This window comes from Bos taurus, chromosome 28 (genome assembly GCF_002263795.3).
Source record: "Bos taurus isolate L1 Dominette 01449 registration number 42190680 breed Hereford chromosome 28, ARS-UCD2.0, whole genome shotgun sequence".
Taxonomy (NCBI): Eukaryota; Metazoa; Chordata; class Mammalia; order Artiodactyla; family Bovidae; genus Bos; species Bos taurus.
Window position 1 is genome coordinate 43,309,611 of NC_037355.1, and position 12,262 is coordinate 43,321,872.

General features: G+C 48.5%; 1 protein-coding gene across 4 annotated transcripts in view; it reads right to left on the reverse strand.

Moving 5' to 3' along the window:
* VSTM4 (V-set and transmembrane domain containing 4) overlaps positions 1–12,262 on the reverse strand; it is an 89,622-nt gene that overhangs the window by 22,384 nt on the left and 54,976 nt on the right. For all 4 annotated transcript variants that reach the window (XM_024986842.2, XM_024986844.2, XM_059882717.1 and 1 more), the window contains 2 exons: positions 3,772–3,878; positions 2,322–2,383 (listed from right to left, as the gene is read on the reverse strand). In XM_024986842.2, the coding sequence (XP_024842610.1) occupies positions 2,322–2,383; positions 3,772–3,878 (169 nt within the window). The remainder of the gene's footprint in view (positions 1–2,321; positions 2,384–3,771; positions 3,879–12,262) is intronic.

The window sequence follows — 12,262 nt, forward strand, 5'->3', positions numbered from 1 at the left end:
GGAATCACCCTGCATGAAAACAGAACCCACAGTTCATTGCAGGGAAAAGGAGGTTCTCTCTTAGAAAACAGAGGAGCCATCCTGTCCAGAGGAACAGCAGGGAACCTGGGCACAGAACAGGTCAGAGGTAAGGCTGAGCCAGAAGATGTCAGAGTCATGCACAGAGATTCAGGTTTCCCTCGGAGACAAAGCTTTGAATAAGCTGGTTAAAACCTTACACTCTGGATTCAGAAGGACACAGGTTCTGATTGCAACCATCAAGCTCTCAACATTACAGATTTGAAAATCTTTGCTTGCCCTGACCTTGTGTAGCTATGCTTAGGAAGCTTTATTTTTACCTTTCATACTAATTAATTTTTTGTGTGGTGTGAAGTACCACATATATACGGTACCATATACAGAAAAGATAATCACCATATACGGAAAAGATAATCCCTTCTTCACTGCGCTGCAATGTCACTTTGTCATAAAATCAAGAGACAATGCATATGCAGATACGTTTGGGGCTCTTTATTATCTTCTTTTGGTTTATGTGTCTATTCTCGTGCTGATACCATTACTTGAAAGTGAAGTGAAAGTGTTAGCCGCTCAGTCATGTCCAGCTCTTTGTGACCCCATGGACTGCAGCCCGCCAGGCTCCTCTGCCCATGGAATTCTCCAGGCGAGAATACTGGCATGGGTTGCCATGTCCTCCTCCAGGGCATCTTCCCGAGCCAGGGATTGAACCTGGGTCTCCTGCATTGCAGGCACATTCTTTACTGTCTGAGCCACCAGGGAAGCCCAATTACTTACTACATGGCTTAATTACTGTGGTTTTAATGTAAATTTTGTGAACTGGCATATATAAACTCTCCACTTTTCTGTTCTTTTCCTTTGCAATACATACACATTTTAGAATAGGCTTGCCCGTTTCTCTGCCTCTCTCTCCCTCTCTTTTTCTGTTTCTCTCTCTCTCACACAAATATACAACTGCTGAACAAACTTAGCAACAAAATGAATAACAATACATTTAATATGTTAAACAATAATTTAAAAGAAATTAAATCTCCATGTATGCACACTAATGTAAAGAAATTAGTGAATAAATCAACAAGAGAAGGGAGCCAGCTCGTGCTTGTAGAAGAATTTTAAGTAGTAAACAGAGACGGGTTGAGGAAAACAGAAAATCACCATTAATTCACCATAGTAATAAGTGCTACAAGCAAAATCCACTGATGAACACTAAAATAAGTAGATGAAAGTTCAAGGAAAAACAGACTATTTGCATAGGCTGGATGAATCTCCCCTAAAATACCTATTACTGTGGTGGTTTTCATATGTGTCCAAAGTCTTTAATCTCCCTCCCTTCAAGAGGTACAGCTTCACGCTCCTCCTCTTGAGTGTAATCTGGACTTAGCGACTGACTTCTAACAAACAGACGACGGAGAGGAAAAAGTAGTGATTTTATATGAAGAAGTCTGGCAGACTCACCCTCACTAAGTGGTCAAGGTCAGCGTCACAGCAGGTCCCCCCCATGGGATGCAACGAGAAAGGCATATCTCTTCTGTGTTGTTCTTTCCTCAAATCCATAAGCTCATTTCTAATCATTAAAAACCTCAGACAAACCCAAGTCAAGGGAGATTCTAAAAATGTAGCTGCTGCTCTTTTAAAGTGGCAAGGCCATAGATCTGAGGCACTGGGCTTGATTGGAAGAGGTTAAGGAGACAGGACCATGAAATCCATGTGCTAGCCTGGATGGGATCCTGCACCAGCAAAAGAACATTCGTGGAAAAACTGCTGAAATCTGACCCGAATCTGGAGTGCAGTTAATGGTAATATGCTGAGGCTAAATTCCTGGTTTCGACAAATACACCAGAGCTTTGTGAGACGTTAACCTTAGGAAAAGCTGGGCACAGAATAGACAGGAACTTTCTGTATCATCTTTCTAATGCTTTTGTAAATCTAAAAAGTATTTCAAAATAAAAAGGTACAACATGCATTCTGGAAGGTTCTTTCGCAGTCTCTTCAGAGTGGTTATCAAGACAAATCTATACAAGCTGGTCCTCTTTATATTTTATACATTCCAGAGTGTGATTTTTTTCCTTCTTTTCGAAAAGGAGCATGGATGATAAAAAGCAATCCCATGTGGATTTTTCAAAAGCCACTCTGGGAACTAGGTATGGAGAAAAATTGGCTCGAAAGCTGACCCAAGATGAGAGAACGGCTTTGCTTGGAGACGAAGCACCAAGAACTTGGAGCATGTTTTGAGTCAATAAAGGTACTCCTTGGACCAGAGTGTGTTTAGGGTTTGAGGGGACAACACAGAGAATGTGGTTACTCACCAGGGTGACTTTCCTCTGTGGCTTTAACAGCTTCGGTTTATGGAACGTGGTGGCGATGGGAGCTGCAGAAACACATCAAGGGTTTAGTTTGCAGTTCCTCCCAGGACCCCTAAAGTCCACATACCGTAAGTACCACAGACCCAGAGTCTTCTGGGCCCCTTCCTGCTTTCGTGGAGGAACTTTAGTTTCTGATCCAGGTAACAGCTGGACTGCTGCCCTTCGGGGAATGGTGATCCCCTCCTAGCCTTTGGACAAGTCATCCTCTCTCCTCAACAAGGTCGACAAAACACCGCCAGCTACAAAGAGGTCAGATGTGCAGGTGAGAGCCAAGTCCCCTTGGTTAAGGCTGAGGCTGGAACTTTCCCTGGGGCTTCCTCCTAGCTGCACACTAACCCTGACAGTGGTGACCTTTGACCCTCACAGCCACCCTGTGAGGTCATTAGGGAAGGTCTTATTGTCCCCAAATGGGAGGAGGAGGAGGAAACCGAGGCTCTTCCTGCAATGTCCTGCAACTGATTCATATTTAAATGAGTTGGGACTTGAACCCAAAGGCAGGCTCTGCCACGTGGTTCTCTGAGTCTGACTTTCGTCTTTCGTTAGACAGGTCACTGACCACTCTGATAGAATGAGACGCTACAGCACTACACTGCCCAGCCCAGAGCAGGGGCCACCCCCTTCCCTCCCAGACCCACACGTGCCGTGCCTCCCAGGAGGCCCGTGCCTCCCAGCCTCTTCTGTCCACTGATGTATGTTCAGACTCAGCACCACTGCCTTCTGCCACACGGCTCAAAGGCAGCTTAGGGAACATCCTAGAAAGCCCCGGCTGAGGAATACAATGGATCTTGTCTTGCTATTAAGTTATTCACTGGGGCAACCCTTGTATTCCTAACTCTATATCAAAACCTTTGAGGTATGACCTAAATTAGCCACAGTTATTTTAGGAACTATTGAAAGACACCTTTAGTTCTTGCCTCAGGAAATGCCCATCTTCCTCATTTATGCTGCTCTGTCATGATTCCTTGGAATCAAGGAATAACCCTCATTTTATCCCTAGAACAAATCCAAACTAAATTATACACCTGGTTTTTATCCTTAGAAAAATCAGAGAAACTTTTTCCCTTAAATTAACAGACACCATTTTGCCCCATCCTGCTTTGCACAGATCATGTTAGCAGTTCAGAAGGAAATACACTTTAGAATAGTCTGTAGAGGTTGACCCCCCACCACAACCCCCGCAGCTCCCTGATAAAGCCCTGTGTGGCCAATGGCACCACCCCCCACCAGCCCACCTCAGGGACAGGGCTCAGATAAGATCAGAATCTAGGTGGAGTTTTCCAGGCCATATAATCAGGAATGCCGCATGCTTCATCTGTCCGTCTCCCATCCTAAACTCACATCAGACCCCAGGTGCTCTGCTCACCACGCGGGTGACCACTGGCTAGCTCCCTACCTTTGGCAGGAACTGCGGGAGGAACGTCAGCTTTCTCCTTCCGCCTCTTGCCCTTCTTGGGCTGCAGTGGAGCCAAGCTGGTCACGCTAGTGACAGTCTCCCCCGAGCTGTAGAAGAGAAAGGTCCAGGTGAAGGCAAAGGCAGGTTTGTTCCAAGGAAAGGAAGCAACAGTTTCTGAGAACCCAGATGAACCTATGTAAGGCAGGAGGTGTTTAGAGCTGAAATGAGATGGCTCTGTGCTTATCTCCAGGGATGTTTGGTACTGACCCATGGCTAAGGATGATGAGATGAGCTAGTTAGGACTATGTGCTGTGCTGTGTAAAGTCCCCAAATCTCTGGAGAGACCCAGGGCCAGCTTGCTTACATTGCTTGGGGATGTATAGATTGGTGGTTTACACGTAGTTAATGGGTTTACTCAGTCTGGCTTGGCTGTATCACCAGTAGGGATTAAGGCATTGCTAAAATCTTCTCCTTGAGCTCCCCTAACACCAGCATTCCTTGCACATGTCTTTGTAGTTCACAGTCCAGAGACAGAGCAGCCCCTGTGCACGTGAGGAAGGACCCTGGGGAGCTGCAGCTGGGAGCCCCCAGAGGCCACCATGACGGGGCATACCTTATCCTCCTGCTGTACCTTCCTGTAAGGCAGAGGCCAAAATGATCCTCAGGAGTGTGGTGAGTGTTTTCAATTATCTGGGTGGTCACTTATATAATCACTGTAGTATCTATCATATTCTATGTGTTAACCATTATAACCCAAAGTAATGAGTAAGCTTATATTACAGCTAAGAATACCAAGACTCAGAGATGCCAAGTGACTTGCCCTAAGCGACACTGTTGGTAAGCACCCAACACAAAAGCTGCAAACCCAGGCTGGCCTGATGTGAAACCTGTTGCCAATGCCACCTGCGTGACAGAGTTCACACACGTCCTTGAATGGCCATCAGTCTTCTTTCAAATGCATCCTATTGGCTCCAACAACCCAGAGGAGACTGCCTCTCTTGTCCTCAGACACATAATCGGCCAGGTACGTACAGTTACCAAGACAGGCTATCTCCATGATACACAGGATGTCTAGAAATCCATTAAACTACGACCCAATAACCAAAATGAAGGAAGGTGATAAGCAGTTTCACCCAAGAGGAAAGGCTCATACCTAGGAAAACGTGCTAAAACTTCCTCAAGAAAGAGGAATCCAAATAAAAATGCACTGCGCTTCCTTTCTGCACACATCAGATGGCGACAGTCAGACTTAAGGCAAAACACTCTTTCGGCAAGGGTGTGAGGAGTCAGGCACTCAGGAGTATTGGGGGTACAAGTGGAAACCCTTCCCGATGCAGAGTAATTCAGCAATCAGGATCATGGGGCTATCAGAATTACAAAGGTTTATATTCCATGACCTGGCAGTTTCACTTCTGGGAATTGATTCTGTGGATATTCTTGCATGGGTACAATAGGTCCATGTAAGTCCTTATCATGCTCTTGGTAACAGCAATAGAGTAGAGACAGCCTAACTGTCCACCTGCACGGGACTGGGGAAGGGAAGTATGGTGAATCCATTGGTAACAGCAATAGAGTAGAGACAGCCTAACTGTCCACCTGCACGGGACTGGGGAAGGGAAGTATGGTGAATCCATTGGTAACAGCAATAGAGTAGAGACAGCCTAACTGTCCACCTGCACGGGACTGGGGAAGGGAAGTATGGTGAATCCATTGGTAACAGCAATAGAGTAGAGACAGCCTAACTGTCCACCTGCACGGGACTGGGGAAGGGAAGTATGGTGAATCCATTGGTAACAGCAATAGAGTAGAGACAGCCTAACTGTCCACCTGCACGGGACTGGGGAAGGGAAGTATGGTGAATCCATTGGTAACAGCAATAGAGTAGAGACAGCCTAACTGTCCACCTGCACGGGACTGGGGAAGGGAAGTATGGTGAATCCATTGGTAACAGCAATAGAGTAGAGACAGCCTAACTGTCCACCTGCACGGGACTGGGGAAGGGAAGTATGGTGAATCCATTGGTAACAGCAATAGAGTAGAGACAGCCTAACTGTCCACCTGCACGGGACTGGGGAAGGGAAGTATGGTGAATCCATTGGTAACAGCAATAGAGTAGAGACAGCCTAACTGTCCACCTGCACGGGACTGGGGAAGGGAAGTATGGTGAATCCATTGGTAACAGCAATAGAGTAGAGACAGCCTAACTGTCCACCTGCACGGGACTGGGGAAGGGAAGTATGGTGAATCCATTGGTAACAGCAATAGAGTAGAGACAGCCTAACTGTCCACCTGCACGGGACTGGGGAAGGGAAGTATGGTGAATCCATTGGTAACAGCAATAGAGTAGAGACAGCCTAACTGTCCACCTGCACGGGACTGGGGAAGGGAAGTATGGTGAATCCATTGGTAACAGCAATAGAGTAGAGACAGCCTAACTGTCCACCTGCACGGGACTGGGGAAGGGAAGTATGGTGAATCCATTGGTAACAGCAATAGAGTAGAGACAGCCTAACTGTCCACCTGCACGGGACTGGGGAAGGGAAGTATGGTGAATCCATTGGTAACAGCAATAGAGTAGAGACAGCCTAACTGTCCACCTGCACGGGACTGGGGAAGGGAAGTATGGTGAATCCATTGGTAACAGCAATAGAGTAGAGACAGCCTAACTGTCCACCTGCACGGGACTGGGGAAGGGAAGTATGGTGAATCCATTGGTAACAGCAATAGAGTAGAGACAGCCTAACTGTCCACCTGCACGGGACTGGGGAAGGGAAGTATGGTGAATCCATTGGTAACAGCAATAGAGTAGAGACAGCCTAACTGTCCACCTGCACGGGACTGGGGAAGGGAAGTATGGTGAATCCATTGGTAACAGCAATAGAGTAGAGACAGCCTAACTGTCCACCTGCACGGGACTGGGGAAGGGAAGTATGGTGAATCCATTGGTAACAGCAATAGAGTAGAGACAGCCTAACTGTCCACCTGCACGGGACTGGGGAAGGGAAGTATGGTGAATCCATTGGTAACAGCAATAGAGTAGAGACAGCCTAACTGTCCACCTGCACGGGACTGGGGAAGGGAAGTATGGTGAATCCATTGGTAACAGCAATAGAGTAGAGACAGCCTAACTGTCCACCTGCACGGGACTGGGGAAGGGAAGTATGGTGAATCCATTGGTAACAGCAATAGAGTAGAGACAGCCTAACTGTCCACCTGCACGGGACTGGGGAAGGGAAGTATGGTGAATCCATTGGTAACAGCAATAGAGTAGAGACAGCCTAACTGTCCACCTGCACGGGACTGGGGAAGGGAAGTATGGTGAATCCATTGGTAACAGCAATAGAGTAGAGACAGCCTAACTGTCCACCTGCACGGGACTGGGGAAGGGAAGTATGGTGAATCCATTGGTAACAGCAATAGAGTAGAGACAGCCTAACTGTCCACCTGCACGGGACTGGGGAAGGGAAGTATGGTGAATCCATTGGTAACAGCAATAGAGTAGAGACAGCCTAACTGTCCACCTGCACGGGACTGGGGAAGGGAAGTATGGTGAATCCATTGGTAACAGCAATAGAGTAGAGACAGCCTAACTGTCCACCTGCACGGGACTGGGGAAGGGAAGTATGGTGAATCCATTGGTAACAGCAATAGAGTAGAGACAGCCTAACTGTCCACCTGCACGGGACTGGGGAAGGGAAGTATGGTGAATCCATTGGTAACAGCAATAGAGTAGAGACAGCCTAACTGTCCACCTGCACGGGACTGGGGAAGGGAAGTATGGTGAATCCATTGGTAACAGCAATAGAGTAGAGACAGCCTAACTGTCCACCTGCACGGGACTGGGGAAGGGAAGTATGGTGAATCCATTGGTAACAGCAATAGAGTAGAGACAGCCTAACTGTCCACCTGCACGGGACTGGGGAAGGGAAGTATGGTGAATCCATTGGTAACAGCAATAGAGTAGAGACAGCCTAACTGTCCACCTGCACGGGACTGGGGAAGGGAAGTATGGTGAATCCATTGGTAACAGCAATAGAGTAGAGACAGCCTAACTGTCCACCTGCACGGGACTGGGGAAGGGAAGTATGGTGAATCCATTGGTAACAGCAATAGAGTAGAGACAGCCTAACTGTCCACCTGCACGGGACTGGGGAAGGGAAGTATGGTGAATCCATTGGTAACAGCAATAGAGTAGAGACAGCCTAACTGTCCACCTGCACGGGACTGGGGAAGGGAAGTATGGTGAATCCATTGGTAACAGCAATAGAGTAGAGACAGCCTAACTGTCCACCTGCACGGGACTGGGGAAGGGAAGTATGGTGAATCCATTGGTAACAGCAATAGAGTAGAGACAGCCTAACTGTCCACCTGCACGGGACTGGGGAAGGGAAGTATGGTGAATCCATTGGTAACAGCAATAGAGTAGAGACAGCCTAACTGTCCACCTGCACGGGACTGGGGAAGGGAAGTATGGTGAATCCATTGGTAACAGCAATAGAGTAGAGACAGCCTAACTGTCCACCTGCACGGGACTGGGGAAGGGAAGTATGGTGAATCCATTGGTAACAGCAATAGAGTAGAGACAGCCTAACTGTCCACCTGCACGGGACTGGGGAAGGGAAGTATGGTGAATCCATTGGTAACAGCAATAGAGTAGAGACAGCCTAACTGTCCACCTGCACGGGACTGGGGAAGGGAAGTATGGTGAATCCATTGGTAACAGCAATAGAGTAGAGACAGCCTAACTGTCCACCTGCACGGGACTGGGGAAGGGAAGTATGGTGAATCCATTGGTAACAGCAATAGAGTAGAGACAGCCTAACTGTCCACCTGCACGGGACTGGGGAAGGGAAGTATGGTGAATCCATTGGTAACAGCAATAGAGTAGAGACAGCCTAACTGTCCACCTGCACGGGACTGGGGAAGGGAAGTATGGTGAATCCATTGGTAACAGCAATAGAGTAGAGACAGCCTAACTGTCCACCTGCACGGGACTGGGGAAGGGAAGTATGGTGAATCCATTGGTAACAGCAATAGAGTAGAGACAGCCTAACTGTCCACCTGCACGGGACTGGGGAAGGGAAGTATGGTGAATCCATTGGTAACAGCAATAGAGTAGAGACAGCCTAACTGTCCACCTGCACGGGACTGGGGAAGGGAAGTATGGTGAATCCATTGGTAACAGCAATAGAGTAGAGACAGCCTAACTGTCCACCTGCACGGGACTGGGGAAGGGAAGTATGGTGAATCCATTGGTAACAGCAATAGAGTAGAGACAGCCTAACTGTCCACCTGCACGGGACTGGGGAAGGGAAGTATGGTGAATCCATTGGTAACAGCAATAGAGTAGAGACAGCCTAACTGTCCACCTGCACGGGACTGGGGAAGGGAAGTATGGTGAATCCATTGGTAACAGCAATAGAGTAGAGACAGCCTAACTGTCCACCTGCACGGGACTGGGGAAGGGAAGTATGGTGAATCCATTGGTAACAGCAATAGAGTAGAGACAGCCTAACTGTCCACCTGCACGGGACTGGGGAAGGGAAGTATGGTGAATCCATTGGTAACAGCAATAGAGTAGAGACAGCCTAACTGTCCACCTGCACGGGACTGGGGAAGGGAAGTATGGTGAATCCATTGGTAACAGCAATAGAGTAGAGACAGCCTAACTGTCCACCTGCACGGGACTGGGGAAGGGAAGTATGGTGAATCCATTGGTAACAGCAATAGAGTAGAGACAGCCTAACTGTCCACCTGCACGGGACTGGGGAAGGGAAGTATGGTGAATCCATTGGTAACAGCAATAGAGTAGAGACAGCCTAACTGTCCACCTGCACGGGACTGGGGAAGGGAAGTATGGTGAATCCATTGGTAACAGCAATAGAGTAGAGACAGCCTAACTGTCCACCTGCACGGGACTGGGGAAGGGAAGTATGGTGAATCCATTGGTAACAGCAATAGAGTAGAGACAGCCTAACTGTCCACCTGCACGGGACTGGGGAAGGGAAGTATGGTGAATCCATTGGTAACAGCAATAGAGTAGAGACAGCCTAACTGTCCACCTGCACGGGACTGGGGAAGGGAAGTATGGTGAATCCATTGGTAACAGCAATAGAGTAGAGACAGCCTAACTGTCCACCTGCACGGGACTGGGGAAGGGAAGTATGGTGAATCCATTGGTAACAGCAATAGAGTAGAGACAGCCTAACTGTCCACCTGCACGGGACTGGGGAAGGGAAGTATGGTGAATCCATTGGTAACAGCAATAGAGTAGAGACAGCCTAACTGTCCACCTGCACGGGACTGGGGAAGGGAAGTATGGTGAATCCATTGGTAACAGCAATAGAGTAGAGACAGCCTAACTGTCCACCTGCACGGGACTGGGGAAGGGAAGTATGGTGAATCCATTGGTAACAGCAATAGAGTAGAGACAGCCTAACTGTCCACCTGCACGGGACTGGGGAAGGGAAGTATGGTGAATCCATTGGTAACAGCAATAGAGTAGAGACAGCCTAACTGTCCACCTGCACGGGACTGGGGAAGGGAAGTATGGTGAATCCATTGGTAACAGCAATAGAGTAGAGACAGCCTAACTGTCCACCTGCACGGGACTGGGGAAGGGAAGTATGGTGAATCCATTGGTAACAGCAATAGAGTAGAGACAGCCTAACTGTCCACCTGCACGGGACTGGGGAAGGGAAGTATGGTGAATCCATTGGTAACAGCAATAGAGTAGAGACAGCCTAACTGTCCACCTGCACGGGACTGGGGAAGGGAAGTATGGTGAATCCATTGGTAACAGCAATAGAGTAGAGACAGCCTAACTGTCCACCTGCACGGGACTGGGGAAGGGAAGTATGGTGAATCCATTGGTAACAGCAATAGAGTAGAGACAGCCTAACTGTCCACCTGCACGGGACTGGGGAAGGGAAGTATGGTGAATCCATTGGTAACAGCAATAGAGTAGAGACAGCCTAACTGTCCACCTGCACGGGACTGGGGAAGGGAAGTATGGTGAATCCATTGGTAACAGCAATAGATTAGAGACAGCCTAACTGTCCACCTGCACGGGACTGGGGAAGGGAAGTATGGTGAATCCATTGGTAACAGCAATAGAGTAGAGACAGCCTAACTGTCCACCTGCACGGGACTGGGGAAGGGAAGTATGGTGAATCCATTGGTAACAGCAATAGAGTAGAGACAGCCTAACTGTCCACCTGCACGGGACTGGGGAAGGGAAGTATGGTGAATCCATTGGTAACAGCAATAGAGTAGAGACAGCCTAACTGTCCACCTGCACGGGACTGGGGAAGGGAAGTATGGTGAATCCATTGGTAACAGCAATAGAGTAGAGACAGCCTAACTGTCCACCTGCACGGGACTGGGGAAGGGAAGTATGGTGAATCCATTGGTAACAGCAATAGAGTAGAGACAGCCTAACTGTCCACCTGCACGGGACTGGGGAAGGGAAGTATGGTGAATCCATTGGTAACAGCAATAGAGTAGAGACAGCCTAACTGTCCACCTGCACGGGACTGGGGAAGGGAAGTATGGTGAATCCATTGGTAACAGCAATAGAGTAGAGACAGCCTAACTGTCCACCTGCACGGGACTGGGGAAGGGAAGTATGGTGAATCCATTGGTAACAGCAATAGAGTAGAGACAGCCTAACTGTCCACCTGCACGGGACTGGGGAAGGGAAGTATGGTGAATCCATTGGTAACAGCAATAGAGTAGAGACAGCCTAACTGTCCACCTGCACGGGACTGGGGAAGGGAAGTATGGTGAATCCATTGGTAACAGCAATAGAGTAGAGACAGCCTAACTGTCCACCTGCACGGGACTGGGGAAGGGAAGTATGGTGAATCCATTGGTAACAGCAATAGAGTAGAGACAGCCTAACTGTCCACCTGCACGGGACTGGGGAAGGGAAGTATGGTGAATCCATTGGTAACAGCAATAGAGTAGAGACAGCCTAACTGTCCACCTGCACGGGACTGGGGAAGGGAAGTATGGTGAATCCATTGGTAACAGCAATAGAGTAGAGACAGCCTAACTGTCCACCTGCACGGGACTGGGGAAGGGAAGTATGGTGAATCCATTGGTAACAGCAATAGAGTAGAGACAGCCTAACTGTCCACCTGCACGGGACTGGGGAAGGGAAGTATGGTGAATCCATTGGTAACAGCAATAGAGTAGAGACAGCCTAACTGTCCACCTGCACGGGACTGGGGAAGGGAAGTATGGTGAATCCATTGGTAACAGCAATAGAGTAGAGACAGCCTAACTGTCCACCTGCACGGGACTGGGGAAGGGAAGTATGGTGAATCCATTGGTAACAGCAATAGAGTAGAGACAGCCTAACTGTCCACCTGCACGGGACTGGGGAAGGAAGTATGGTGAATCCATTGGTAACAGCAATAGATTAGAGACAGCCTAACTGTCCACCTGCACGGGACTGGGGAAGGGAAGTATGGTGAATCCATTGGTA